The 16046-nt window shown below is 33.8% G+C and overlaps 1 protein-coding gene across 2 annotated transcripts in view; it reads right to left on the reverse strand.

Annotated features, from left to right (window-relative positions):
- Positions 1 to 216: 216 nt before the first annotated feature.
- The window catches only part of LOC118199622 (uncharacterized), an 88774-nt gene continuing 72944 nt past the window's right edge, over positions 217 to 16046 (reverse strand). For both annotated transcript variants that reach the window (XM_035371515.2, XM_035371514.2), the window contains exons 9-11: positions 14889 to 14964; positions 14595 to 14691; positions 217 to 2259 (exon numbers count right to left, since the gene is read on the reverse strand). In XM_035371515.2, coding sequence (XP_035227406.1) covers positions 571 to 2259; positions 14595 to 14691; positions 14889 to 14964 — 1862 coding nt within the window. In that variant the 3' untranslated portion in view covers positions 217 to 570. The remainder of the gene's footprint in view (positions 2260 to 14594; positions 14692 to 14888; positions 14965 to 16046) is intronic.

The following is a 16046-nucleotide window of genomic DNA, read 5'->3' on the forward strand; positions in this document are numbered from 1 at the left end:
CATGAAGGCGACAGTAGTGCCTTAGTAAAGGTCATGTTCGGTAAACAGAAATTGTTATACTAAACTTCTATGAAAATCTCAATAGACGACTCATATAAAATGACACCTTTCATTTACGTTTTAATTAGAATTTCTTCTAGCGTCAAAGAAGCATAATTAAAAAAGGATGTTCAATTTATACTGTCCAATTAAATAGATAAAAGAACTACTCAGATATTTTATTATATTTTATTATACGTTAAAAATATTTACATCTTGAATATATACACTAGAACTAATTTTTATGTTAAATACAATCTTCTTGACATACACGATACAATTTTATTCTTCAATTGAACATATCTTAATTTTCAGTGTTTAGAAAATCTGCATTTTTTTTGCATCGTTGCAATATCATTGTGTTTTTTGGCAATCTTCGGTATATAACAGATAATGCTCTCCTTAAATATTTTTATATTTATCACGAGGTTTCAAAATTTTTACTTTCAGAAGAAAAGGTTTTTTTTTTGCCCTTTTAAAGAAGTTTCACGTCTTTCAGAAGTGGGTACGTCATGAAGTTACTTAAAGATTTTATTTTAGTTTGTTATAAATATTAATTTTTTCTTTCACATGCCCCGATTTATTTTTTAAAATCATTGCAATGCTTTCCCTCTTCTTAGCAGCATCGCTTGTTGGAGAAGGATTTTCTAAGCACTCTATAGCACTTACCAAATTCAAAGAATCAGATATGTTACCATCATTTTTATTTTGAATTTTCAGACCGCTCGTTTTACGAAAAGCCGTCTGAAGTTCAGTGAAATTAATCTGTCTGACGTTTTCGTTATCTGTTGGTATTACTACCGCACATAATTCAGTGCAATTCAAATTATTATTCCTCCAATGTGTAAAATACTTCTCACCACTATCCAGTTTACAGCTGGAGTTAGGGAGAGATGATCTTCTAACAAGTTCATGGGATTTCTTATTTGATTTTGAATATTTGGTAGAATCACTCAACACGCGAGCTACGTTCTTCCGATTTCTGCTTCGAGATTTAGGCTTCTGCATAACACGCACTTTTTTAACCATTTTACCTTCCGAACCATCATTACATTTAGGGAAATTGCTAAACTCACTTTCAGGAGGAAGATGACCTATACAAATATTTTTTCCTACCAATGCACTACCATTTCGGCTATCAATGAACATGTTTTTATGTTCTAATTTTGTTATACCATTGTCTAATAAAGCAATTTCATTTTTGCTAGGATGTTTCAAAGTCAAACCAACGATTTCTTTACATCTGCTGCTTGAGACTTTGCTTTTTCCTTTTGAAAACTCTCTTTTCATTGATTCTAATTGATTTCTATTTGAGCCATTTTGATGACGTTGTGTAACACTTACCTCTTCTTTCTTTATAACCAAATTAGAAAGTTTATTACTTTCTATCCTGTGAGGAAGGCTTCTGTGGACACTATTCAACTTGAATTTTGTATTACTAGTTCTTAAACTTTCAGTTCGATAAATTGCAGTTGTGGTAGAAAAGCTTTCTCCATTTTTTAGTAGAAACGATTCTTCCGTATTTATTCTCCTTTCTGAACTTTTTTTCTGAGCTGTATTTCGATTTTGTTTGCTTGATAGCATTGTAGTTTGGAATTTATTCATATCAGAGGTGTTCGGAGAAAAATTAACAATCTCACTCATTTCGCTCTCTGCCCAAAAATTGGCATGGTCCGTTTTTAGAGTAATATTCTGATTCTGATTTAGTTTCACTTCATTGTAGTCATCCAAGTTTAGTTTCTTACAAGAATTTGCTTGTTTATGGCTATTTTTACGATCAGAAGGATCACTTTCAGACTTTTCAGTCTTTGGAGATTCATGTGATTTTTGGTTCACAGACCAAATTTCATTACTGTCCTGTAAAAAGCCTATATTGTTCACATTACGAATAGATTCTTCTGGCGTTTCGGAAACTACGTGCAGAAATACTGCGCCAGAGATAGTTGCTTTAGAACAAGTTTTAACACCAAAATCAAGATTCAGTTGCAAACGTTCGATTCCATTTTCTGTCGAACGAATATTCTCATTCTTCGAAAAGCTACTTTTCCGTTCGTCAAGTTTTCTGTTTAAAATTTTATCATCATTTACTAAGATGGATTTTTTTGACAATTTATCAACAGAGTCTGATTTTTGAATGTCATCATATACTAATTTTATAGTACTGTGCGATGATAACGATGACTGATTTCCTTTGAATTCTTCGGCAAGCTCCATCGCTCTCTAAATAGAAAACATTGAAATTTGAGGGAACGAATTGAAAAGAACGGAAAACATAAAAATTAATATGCCAACAATATACACTCATGTCCATAAATTAAGGATAATACAAAATCAGGCAAAGGAAGAGCTAGAAGAGCAAAACAAATTTTACTTATTTGTAAAGCTTATTTATTAAACAAAAGGAAAAAGCAAAAAAAAAAAAAAAAAAAGATGCTATATGTTTGATATTATTAAAAAAAAATTACGATTTTTTCTCTCTGGAGCAAATTACAAAAAAAAAAAAAAAAAAAAAAACCTATTTACAAAAAAACCAATATTACATGGTTGGTATGATTGTTAATACATTGTATGTCTCCCAGACGATGCAATACAGTCCGTACAACAACTAGGCATGCTGAGTATCAAATTATCGATCTGATCTTGGGGGATATTACACCACTCAAAAAGCAATGCTCTCCGAAGTTCCGGTACACATGTAGGAGGAGGTTGAGGGGCTGCAACTCGTCGGCCAAGCATGTCCCACACGTGCTCTACTGGATTCAAGTCCGGTGAGAATGCTGGTCAGTCCATACGGGTGATATCCTGCGATTGAAGGCATTCGCTTACGATGTTTGCACGGTGAGGACGGGCGTTGTCATCCATAAACACAAATTGTGCGACCATGGCGGCACGAAACAAATGTACATGTTGTTTCAGAATGACGTCCCGATAGATTTGGCTTTTCATGGTTCCAATTTGAACATGCATGTCAGTTTTGGAACCCAGAATAATTCCACCCCAAACGAGCACTCCTGCACCACCGTAACGGTGTCGTTCAATGATGTTTTCCTGGTGGTAATGGGTACCTGGACGGTTATTCTACGCTACGAGAGTCGACAGCAAGTTGTGGGCTGCCAGATGTCGCTGCTAGTGAAAAACAGGTCTAACCTCCTTGTGCCCGACATCCTATATTCTCTGAGTACGGAAGTTGTAGAAAGCGCGCAAAAAAGTGTTGCCGCGTCGTCAATCAGGGTTGTGCAGTTGACGTACTAAGTAGATAACGGCTTTGTATATGTTTTCGCTGCTGATTTTTTATATATAATAGATCTCTGAATTGGTGGCGAATTCGCTTTGTATATGTTTTCGCTGCTGATTTTTTATATATAATAGATCTCTGAATCGGTGCGAATTTATAGAATTCGCCACCGATTATAGAAAATATGTTGATACTTTTGCTCTGCCAGAAGATGTTATCATTGCGTATTTCAGATTGCCAAAATTTACGGTTATTTTAATTTGCGATGAACTGATAGAGTATTTGGAGCCACATTCAGAAAACAAGAACGCAGTTTCTACTGAAAGAAAGGTTATTTATACTATTCTTGAAATTATAGATTTAAATTGTAATTATATGCTTTAAAAATGTAGAAGATAATAAGTTTATTAAGCACACATAGATATCCGATAAGCTTCTACTCGATTTATGCACAGCAAGAATTACGTTTATTTTAAAATCTAACAGTTGAATACCTTACGAACAATACTGTACACAAAAAGGAATGTCGTTCATTATTACGCGAAATTCACACTACTGTAAAATAAAAATTTAAAAAACAATTATAAAACTATAAAATAGCTTTATAATATTTTTCCAGTAGCAGTACTACTACTAGTGTGATACTTTTAAAAATAAGTTTTAGCTCAGAAGGGCTATTAACTTCGTTTTGCCATTTTGTAGCTTTTCACTTTTCAAATCGTTGCCACTAAATATCATCCCGCTGTATTATATTTAATAAAATTAAATAATGAGAAATCTGCATAAATGTATGAATGTTTCTCGCACTGTGATAAAACAACGGTAACTAGAGCCATGAAATTTTGAATAACGTAATCCTCCATCCTAATATAGGTATCTTAGAGGCCAAAATTTGGAACTGGGAATTTGTTTTATTATCTATTTCATATTTTGTAAAGCATTTATGAGTGTTTGATTAAGAAACTGAATGATTTCAAAGCGAGCAATGGCAACATTGTACGGAAAAAAAAAAAAAAAAAAAAAAAAAAAGAGGAAAAAAAAACATTTTCATCTCTAGCGCGCGAAACTATGTATCGGAAATTCTAAAGATACGCTCTTTTTAAATTATATGATTTTGCGGTTGAATTGAATTTTATGGTTTAAATGCGAAGAACATGATATTTAATAAATAAAGGTAACACGCAAAAAATTAAAAAAAAAAACCGGCCTTTTGGGAGTAATATAAAATCTGAAAGCTTTCAGATTTTTTTTTTTTTTTTTTTTTTTGGGTGTGTGTGTGTGTAATTTCATTACGCTTTAAAATTGGTTTCTAAGGGAGACTGGCTTGTATACACATTACATATGGCGAAAGCCACGAAAACGCCGATGCGGGCAGCTCGTTCGTGGTATTCGAACCTCGGACCAAACTACCTGCGTTCAGCGACTCTACCGCTCGGCCACTGGTGGGCTTATTAGCAGAATTATACTGTATTATTATTGTATTATGCTATAAAGCAACAATGCTATAAGACTGAGACATACCTTTAGAATTTCCGATGCATAGTTTCGCGCGCTAGAGACAAAAAGGTTTTTTTTTTTCCCCTCTTTATTGTTCATGGAATAGTACTTTTGTAATCCATTAGTATTCAAAAATCATTGTTTCTTTGCAAACTTAAAAAAAAAAAAAAAAAAAAAAAAGATACTGTTCGTAGCAGAGTTCTCATTTTTATATTGTAAAAGAGATATTGATTATTATTAGTTTTCTATTTAATGTGTCGAAACGCTGGTTTGACAAGGACTTCAACTGCAGAAAAATATTTAAAGAAACAGTGCGAATCTGAAAAAAAAATCACATTCAGTATATTTAAAAAAACACTGATAAATTTATAAAATAATCTGAATTAATATAAAAGATTTTCTTATATGAAATTATCTAAGTGCATTTAGTTACAATATTATTAACGCGAATATCGTTTTGTGTAAGGGTAAAGAAAATATTTTTTCGCGCTAAATTAATTAATGGATTATTTATTTTGAGAAAAAAAAAAAAAAAAAAAAAAAAAAGCACGAAAATCCGAGTTTAAATTATCGCGAAAAGTCAAAGAACGATTCATCTTAACCCGTGTTTTTCAATTTCCTATATACGTCATACATTGATTATTTTTACTTTGGTACTTGCATTGTGAAAATAATATTACTATTTTTTAATTATTTTCACAGAATAAAATCTTTTGAGAAGGAAGAATATTTTAAATAAGCAGTTTTTATATATATAAGAAATTAAAATAACAGCAATGTAATGTTAAAAAAAAGTATTAATAATTGTGTAACAAAAATTACAATACGAATTAATCACACATACAGGATAGATTAGTATAATTTTGGTATATATTTTATATTGAAAAAATATTTTATGTTAATTATAGAATAGATTATTTAAAACATTTTGATGCGTGTGTGATAGCTGAATGCAGCAGCAATCGGCCGTACTGTAATAACGAATGAATTTAAAATTGTTTATTTCTAAAAAGATTTGAAGTGAGCTTTACTCTTATCTATTTACCGTTGCTTTCATGGTATCCCATATCACTCTACATTTCTTAGTCCTAAATTCCTGCGTTAACTTTCCCCTTAAAAAACGGATAACATAGCAGCATATTCTGCTGCGTGTTGGTCATAATACTGTTTTGTGCCATTTTTTTTTTCAAACTACAAATGCAGCGTGTGAGTTAGTGAAATAATGGGAGAATATTCCTAGAACTCGAGCCAGCGCGCGCTATAAATTTCGTCACTTGTCTGTACTGCGATTGGTCTAAAGCTCTTTGAAGCTTTGTCCCCTTTCAGTAAAGTCAAATGGACCCACCCGCCCACCAACTGAGGACCATAGAATGGCTTTCTCCGATAAGTTGTGATGGGTTGTCCATACCGGTTTTTTCGAATCAATATTGTTCCCTCGAGTTGTAGACATATCCAGTGATCATACAATAGGCGTCCTGGAGCTCTCCATATGAAAGTCCGGCGAGAATCAGACTGCAAGCTAAACCTGGACTCGTCGGAAAACACCACACAAGTCCACTGTTGCGGTGTCCACAATGCATGCTCTCTACTCCAGGCTAACCGCAGGCGACAGTGAGTTGCAGTAAGTGGAACGCATCTGACAGGTCTACGAGCATATAGACCAATCTGCCCTAAGCGTCTGTACACGGTCTGCCTTGAAATTGTCGTACCAGTGGCTGAAGAGAGCTGACGAGACAGGTCTGAGGCTGTGCTCCGCCTGTTTCTTTTGGCAGTAACTGCCAAATACCTGTCCTCATTCGGTGTTGTAACTCTGGGGCGACCTGTGCTGTAACGTCTACTCACATTACCATCATCTTGGAATCGTTGCCAAAGCCTTGAGATGACACTCTGGGCAATTCCAAGTTCGTCTGATACTTCCAGTTGGGTACGCCCACATTCCAGACGACCGATAATTCTACCACGTAAAAAATCATCCAAATGCGTCTTTTGAGTCATAACTAGTCGGTTATTGCACTGAAATGCTTATAAAGCGCCTGCGAACAATTTTACTTCTTTGCCTGTATTCCTTATATATCACTCTCTTACACTCTTGTCATTGTGACGTACCATCGGTGTCATCTGGTTATTTCCTGAAATTTGCATATGATTCTTGAAGATGTGTGTAGTGATTTCGCAGGCGATATATTTATTTTAGATTTCGATTTCCGCGTGACTCCGAATTATCCTTAATTTATGGACATGAGTGTAATACAATATACTTTTGCCAAGCGCGGATTTGTTAACCCGACTTTTGTACACTCATTGCCTCAACTGTTTCCATTTAATCTGTGCAATGCTAGAATTTCATTTATATGCTCTTCAGTTTTCATCCATCGACACTGAAAGCTTGCTGGCATCAGCTCTAACCGAGATGCATAATTCACAAGTGCACATCAGTATCGCCACTGAGGGAGGAGTTTCAAAAACGGACCAATGGGCTTCTATTGCTCTTGTGATATTGCATCTTTGAAACTGGGCATATGAGCGCATGTTGTTGTTAACGTTTTATTTTGCATTTTTTTTCGTAATAATAAATGTATGGCGTATAAATGCTGCTATCATTTTAGTAGAAAACCTTGTAGTGCCTTCATTTTATAAAGTTATTTAATAGTCATACATTTCACTTTCGCGAAACTTGTAACACACTGACAGTCGGATTAATGTTCGTGGCATATTATCACTCTTTATGCCGAGAAAATGACTCAAGCTACAATTCGCCACGAATATTATGCATTTACCAACACCTGTGGATTAAGAGAATTCAAGTGTATAATTTTTTGACTAAGCTAGGAATAATTGGAAGTGTTACAATGAATCTACTACTACTTTCTTATCTCAATGCTTGCATTTCTTTGATTTTGAAAGTGTGAGATACAAAATATATACTGTCAGTGTATGATATGATTATGTTAAGCGTGCTGGTATCAGCTCTAACCGGGAAGCATAATTCACAAGTGCACATTAGTATCGCCACTGAGAGAGGAGTTTCAAAAACGGACCAATGAGCTTCATATTGTTAACATTAAACGTTATATATCCATAAACTAAATATATTAAGTTGTGAATATGATAAATTTATTCTGTTTGATGAGTATTTCTTTTGCGGGAAATACGTTCAAAAATGAATGCGAAAATTAAAACACTTAATGTATAGGAATGTAAATTAGAAAAGTTCACTTTGAATAAAACTGTACATTGATTATTATTATTATAGAACATCTTTTTCATATAAATTGCAAAAAAAAACGTTAAGACTCCTACTATTTATATTTATGCTTATATTTAATCTAACTAGCACTGAAAATTTTCACAAGAAATCCAGATGCTTTGATTATTTTGTACAGGAAAATGAATGGCAAAGCATTTTCAAGCATTCTGGTTAAAGCATGGCAAAAGTCATGTGAAATGACAGAAATATTACTGAAAACCGATTGGTCCATTCTAGAAGCCACTCCCTCGGTGGCGATATAGATGTACACTTACGAAATATGTAACGGGGAATAATCAGCTGTTTTCAAAGATTTTCATCGACTGAAAATGGAGCCAAAGAAATGGTACAAACTGCAAGAGCAAAGGATTGTCAGATACGAAAGAAGTTATCGAGAATGATGAGCTAGATGATCGTATAACACTAGCCCTCTAAGCGGCCAAGCTTTTCGCTAAGAAAGCACAAATTTCCCAAAACTACTACGAGAACAAATTATTGTTTTGATTTTAATGTAAAAACTCTCCTGGTATTTCATACTTGTATTTGTTTTCTTTTGATATATTGCCTTAATTTCTTTGATATATGCACGTATGTATATGCATGTATATATACGTTCTTACAGATATCACAAAAAATATTCTAGGCCGTATATATACGGCCTTGCCGCTTAGAGGGCTAGCAGACAATAAAAGCCGTGTAGAACAGGATTAAGCTTTAGAAAGAGATACATTATTAAGAAGGAATTAAGAATTAAACTCTAGAAAGAGATAAAGGATTGTGGTAATTTGCAATGGAAATTGAGAAAAATGAAGAAAGAGAAGGAAACTTCATGAATGGCACAGGATATTCTCTGCGCTTCTAAACATGAAACTTTTATTAAACAGGGTTCATAGCCACATTTTAGTTAAAAATATAAGCACCTTTAAGCACTTTTCAAGCACATTTTAAGAAAAAAAAAATAAGCATCTGTCTAATTACATTATACACAACTGCATAACCTTAAAAATTAGACTTGTAATTTAAAATATGAGAAATGCAGTATTTATCAAGAGAGAATAAGCATTACCTCAACCATGGAAAATAATTACTTTTTTTTTTTTTTTTTTTTTTAAATTTTAAATAACAGTTTAATTTACAGAACTAGTTTACAATGAGAGGGAAAAAAACTATGCAGAACTAAACTATATTACAAGATTTAATGATGAAATTTCAGTTCAAACTAGAGAAAATAAATAATAATAAGGCATATTTATTGTATTCACTTGGAACCTAATAATAAATACAATTTATTTTCCCACTCATATTGATATTTAAATAATTTAAATCTAAATTCTGAACATTTTCTAAATTTTCATTGTATATCAGTTTTCCCTTAACAGATATTGCAAGCAAAGTAATTTAAGTAAAAAAGAGGAACATTTCTGAAATCAGAAGACAGAAATTTGCTTCATGCAGTCATCCTTTAACAGTAAAAGCTTAACTAACCCGCATACTTGGAAATTGGCGAATATTCGGACAATTTGAAAAAAAAGAGCGGAGGGGGGGGGTAGACTGTAGCCGCTCTTTAAATTTTTCCGCTAAATAAATGCTTTTGACATTTCGATATGCGCATCATATAAAAATAAACCAATGGAACTGAAAAATATTCTGCTTAGCAAGCACAGTAAAACTCTTTTAAGTGTTCATAAACAAATCTCTGACAGAACATCAAAATTAATTATCTCTGCAAAATATCGCAAGCGTTATTGCGCAATACGTGCGCCGTAATTCTTCCCTACGTGATATTACGCAATCGGAATCAACAACTGCCGGTATTGGGAGAATAAAGAACTAAATAACTGGGGTGTTTTTCATTCTAATTTTCAACAGACGGCGTTAAATTTCCGGAATACAATCATTCTTCGCTTGGGTTGGTAGACCGCAGAGCTTTTAGTCCTATTCAATCCAGATTGGAAAGTGACAAAAAAAAAAAAAAAAAAAAAAAGTCCGTTGCTTGTTTTGCAGCGAACTGTAATAGTTTCAACATTCGAGATTATCGGAGAACCTCCCAATCTTCGTACTGTATAATGTATTGGCCAAAAAAACAAAATTATTTTGACTATTCGATTACTTTCCCTTTATTTAAGCCATTCCGAATATTATTCCTTAGAAAGCTAATGTGTGTTAAAACACAACCATTTTTGAAAGTTTACTATACTTCAGCAGTTACTGCAACTATGTTATTATAAACATTCATACATATGCTCATAATATAAGCATAATGATCATAATAAACACGAATATGAACTGACCAAGCGGAACAAGAATGCAAATTATTAAGATCTTGATAGAAATTCAAACGTGTGTAGTATTTGGGTGGGAGGAAAAGAATGCCGAATGTACAGGAATTTTCTACTGCTTTCGCATTTCTTTGACCAATAGAACGACGGGCACCTGTCTGTACTCTTCGTGCATACCAAAGGTTATGTTAATGCAGGGAAAGGGGAAAAGCTATTTCCGGGAGTATGATTCACCATCTGACATTCCATATTAGGAAGAAAAGTTGTTTATTTAGTTTCGGCTTTGGTACCGGGAAAAATAGCGCGTTCATTAAAAAAAAAAAAAAAAAAAAAGAAGCACTAAAAGCAAAAAAATAAGCATTAAAAACAAAAAAAAATAAGGGCTTTAAAGAAAAAGTAAGCACCTATAAGGGCCTTTATATTTTATTTTCAAATATAAGGACTTATAAGGACCGCTACTAACCCTGTAAAAAATCGCGTCAGTCATCACCCCAAACAAAAGTCATCAGCTTTTTATAAAAGTAATTGTAACACGAACTGATTAAGCAGTAATAATTTACAATTAACATAAACTTCCAATTAGCATGTTTCTTTTTTTAATTGCAATCCTATTTCGGTTTATTAAATTACACGTATTTCCGTAATCTGAATTATACTTAATACAGGTTGGCTAGAAATTATGATGATTTAAAACAACAGAACTCTCACACTTAAGATAACGATGAAAAAAATTTCGAAATTTTCGAAAGGCAACGCAAAGTCTTTTACTGCGCAAACTTATCAGAGCACTGGCAAACCATAATTGGCGTTGAGACGATACACGTATGATAAAAAGTGCTAGAGTAAGATTTGCCCAAAACCTTTGTTTGGTCTTTTTAGCTTTATTACCAAGCATCATTTTCTTCGCACTTACACCATTACTAATTCAACAGGAAAATTTAAAAAAATTTAAAAGCAGCATACGTTTAGAATTACCGATGCAGCGTTAAGTGTTAGCATACTTCCCCCCCCAGTTTTTCTTCCTAAGTTATCATATTAGTGTTCAGTTATCTTACTAAGATGGCTTAAATATCAGATTCTCGGCGCCAGGTAAAATTCGATTCAACGGCAAAATAACAAAATATTTAAAAACAGCATATCTTTAGAATTTCCGATACAAAGTCTCGCGAGCTGGAGATAAAAATGTTTAATTCAAGGAGGTTAGAATAAACGGAGTAAGCCTTCTTCGTGTATCCCATGCAATGAGAATGAAGCCATGAAACGTCAGAATATATGGCGTCACGACCTATGATGGCCGCTGCCATAGGCCAGCTGGTTTTGTTTTCAAGCCAATCGCTGTTTTCTACATGTTAGCTGCTTTCTTCAATTAATGTTTATAACTGCCTAGGGTTAGTCTTCGGATTATGATAACTTGGCGACTTTTTGGCGAAAATTTGGCGACCAACTCTGCTACAGCAACCTGCTAGTTTTTTTTTTTTTTTTTTTTTTTTTTTTTTTTTTTTTTTTTTTGAACGCCATTTTTTTTTTTTTTTTTTTACGAAGTAAAGGTTTTTTTTTTTTCCCTCAACATTTTTTTCCAACAATCTGCTAACCGAATTACGCTTATACTAGAACTTTTATGAAACAAAAGTGCTTAATAATGACGAAGATTAGGTGCGAAATTGGGAGGAAGTGCAGAATCGCACACTGCTTGCCGCGTTTTTAAGAATTGCACATACACGGTATTTGCTGTAACTAAATAAGCCAAAAATGAGCGCCAATATATACAGCAAGCAAGGAAAAATATCAGATGTAGACACTATATGACTTGTATGTGATGTAGACTGCCTATTAAACTATACACTACCACTGCAATTTCGTTTAAACTTATTTCCTCGAATTTCATTACAGATATATTTCTGGTTCAACTAATTCAGTTCTCACTTCGCGGGAAAGGAAAAATGCATAAAGACTCAAAACATATTCACTAAAAATTGTAAAATACAGAAAAAACTAAAACACCAACTATAGTTAAAAACAGTCAAAAAAACAACATTTACAATTAGTTTCTATGCAAAAACAAGCCATTCGGCCAGCGGGTAAGAAGAGAAAATGTTTTGGTGTATACGAAACTGAAAGTTACTGTTTGGTCACACTGTGCAAAACGGCTGTGAAGTTGGTGCACAAACTGACTTAATTCCTTCTGCTACTAAGAATTTCAGATGTAAACCAATGGTGTCTAGCCTCTTTAGGCCTAGCATAGTTTAAACTCTCAAACTGTTGATAATTCTACAACTATTGCATGCAGATTAACTAAAGGCATAAAACGTTAACGAAACTTAAAAGCAACAGAAATCAATCACTTTTAAAATAAAAAATGCATAATTTACTAATGTATAAGAATTAGAAACTGAGGTCACCGAGTCAGGTAGATTAGCAAGCGTGTGTATATTATATATTTACGTTCTTAAAGAAACAATAAATATGGCAATAATTATATTTTGGCCATGAGTAAATACATTCACTATTAAAATCGGGAGCGATAAAACTATCTGAACAGCAGTTTACCACGATACTTTTGTCTATTTAATTAGAAGATCAGTTAAATTTCAGATTTAGTACTTTAAAAAAACATGCATTTAACCTCTTTATGCACTCAACCGAAATGATTCGGGTAAACCAAACTCAATTATTGATTACCGGAATAAATGCGCCCAAAAGAATTTTATTCTTCTAGATACGAATGCAACAGAATGTACCCGCTGCAGTTTTGAATTAAAATAAAGACCGAAGTTAAAAGAGGTTTAGTTGGTCTTGTCTTGTCCATATTACATGGAACAATGGTTTCCAGAGCCTACTCCGAATAGAGGTTGAACTTCTATTTTCCACCTTCTATTTTCCACCTTTCGAAGAAGAGCACCCCGGGGGAGGGACACGGGGGTCTCCCACCCCTTTCCACTCCCAGCAGTCCACACGAGAGGGCTTTCGGCTCGCCGAATATTTAGAGTGCCGCCATGCCGCACCGATACTATACATTTACAAACATTCATGTCCTATATACAAAATTTCAACGTTCTTAGGCTACTCGTTTTAGAGTTATGCGAGATAAGTACGATGCGAGATAAGGCATCATAAAAAAATATCTTCTGAATCCATTTTAAATCCGTTTTGCAACTCGTTTCGGGAAAAATTGTCCTTTATTCTGATTTTACGTACAGATGTCACGTAAAAACATCCTCCAATTGAATTCGACAGCGGTCAAAATGGACATTTTCGTTGAAATATGATAGCCAAAATTTTTCGTTATTAAATTGCTTTCTTTATTTCATACAAAGAAGTAAAAATACTGAGCTCGCGGAGCCGAGTAGCAGGGTGGGTATCTATATATATACACATATTTGGTGCAGCCGATGGCAACCAAAAAGGGAGGTGCACAACTACATGTCATAGCAGCCCTATATACAAAATTTCAAGGTTCTGAGGGTACTTATTTTTGAGTTATGCGAAATTCATACGTACGAACAGAAGGTCGCGAAAAAAATCTCTTCTGAATCAATTTTAAATCCTTTCTGCAATTCGACGTATGTACACATGTCAAGGACGAGAAACCTTAAATTGCATTCGATAGCGGTGAAAATCGATATTTTCATTGACATACGATACCCGAAATTTTTCGCGATTACAATACTTTCTTTACTTCTTACAAGGAAGTAAAAATTGGCGGGAAAAAGAACAGTTTCTGAAATTTTATTGGTGCGTTAAGGGATTAAGAATCTCAAATTAAATTTCATGCTGAAGTAAATTTATCTTTCAAGGCAATCTGCGACGTTAAATACATTTAATTCAATTCTTCATTAAATGTACTAGTGAAGAGAAACCGACTCATACACAGCATTTAAACATAAACATAAGTTATTTAAAACCATAAACATAAGTTATTTAAAAATTAAACGCCCGCCCAACCGGGAAAGTGGTTAGCAACTCTGACTCATATACCTAAGGCCCGGGTTCAAATCTCGGAGGAGGTGTGGATGTTTGTAAATATATAGTGTCTGTGCAGCATGGGGGCATTCCAAACATGCGGTGAGCCGAATGTTCTCTCGAGAGGTTGGTGGTAGGGGAAGAGGGGGGGTGCGATTCTCAAGGCTCTTGAAAAATAAGAGATGCAACTTGCACTCTTTGAAACCATTAATTTCATGGCCATATTCTGATATTACTCTCAGACAAGTTAGATAAGCCACAACAATACGTAAACAGATTTGTGACATTTTTTATACAGATAAGAAGTCGGACATAAATGCAGAGATAGGGTACTTACTTCTGTGGGATACACATCTGTAGCATTATTAGTAACAAACGGGCTGTTATGATATGCAGAAGACGCTGTTCCGAAACTTGATTTGCAAGATTTCAGTCTGTAAAAAGATACAAAACATATTTTGAAACCTACGTAAGTATTAAATACACACACTGTGTGCATTTGCAATGAAAAGATCTATGAAGTATAGAGATATGCATACTCGTATAAAACAAAATAAATCAAACACATTCAACAAATCCTCTCATTTATGTTTCGATTAGTGACAATGAGTATTTGTTATAAACTGCTTACCTATTCCGATCCCTTTTGGTTAGCAGACCAATAGATTTTTGACGTAGAGGAACAGTCTTTTTACTTTTACCAGCACCTATTAAGAAATAAAATAAAAATCTTCTTCTTGGAAATCAATGCATTTAAAAGCAGAATTATTTAAGAATGTAATTTAATCAATCAATGCAAGTATTGCCGCGATATCGCTGGTGTTATACGCTGTATCCGGCAATACTTGCATTTAATACATTGTGCATCTTAATATGCAGGGTGAATCACCTATAACTTCCTTTGTAATTTCTGAAATAAAAGGTGCTGTTAATGTACTTAATTCACGGAAGGGAAGATTAGACAAGGGCTTATGAATGGAAGTTTAGACAAAGGCTTTTGAATGGACTCTTGCACGGATTTTAATAACTATTAATTAGACTGTACATTTTTCAATAAAGTTATGTTTTGTTCCATATAGGACAATGCCATTTGATATCACTAAAATAAAACTAGAAGACACTAGAAGATAAATGATGTGTTTTGTCGGATATTACAACGCTATTAAACAGCAAAACTAGAAGACACTAGAAGATAAATGATGTGTTTTGTCGGATATTACAACGCTATTAAACAGCAACATCCATAATTTTCAAAAACTCCATTTTGAAAAAGTCGCCAAGGGTTAAAAAGTCGCCAAGGTCTTGCAACAAACTACAAAGTAATGAATGAAAAGTTAACAAAAGATTTTACGCATTTTGATAGATACGCATTTTGAGTCAACACGTGATAATTTAAAATGAAAAATTAAATAGAGCTGATGAAACTTTAATCTTTGAAAAATTAAGCCACGAAGTTGTGGTGTTGTTTTGTTGTGGCATGGTGTCTTATACTGCAGTTATTTTAGCTTGACACAGACAATATATACTCTACGTGATTATAAATGCGTTGAAGGCGGATTGAATGTGTAGGAAAAATGAGGTGCAGTAAATAAAGATCAAATTAGTAATCTATTTTACACCAGTTGCAGTTACTGAAAGTAAATCGAGTTACAAGTGTCAGATTGTTTTGATATAGTTTATTTGATTATGGTAAATACTCGAGGGCTATCTGCCTGATGGATGCCTTCGTGAAAAACGTTCTAAAGGAAACTTGCTCGTATACACTTTACACATGGACAAAACCACGAAA

This window comes from Stegodyphus dumicola, chromosome 12 (assembly GCF_044657685.1).
Source record: "Stegodyphus dumicola isolate Sdum_Otavi_A_Nest chromosome 12, ASM4465768v1".
NCBI lineage: Eukaryota > Metazoa > Arthropoda > Arachnida > Araneae > Eresidae > Stegodyphus > Stegodyphus dumicola.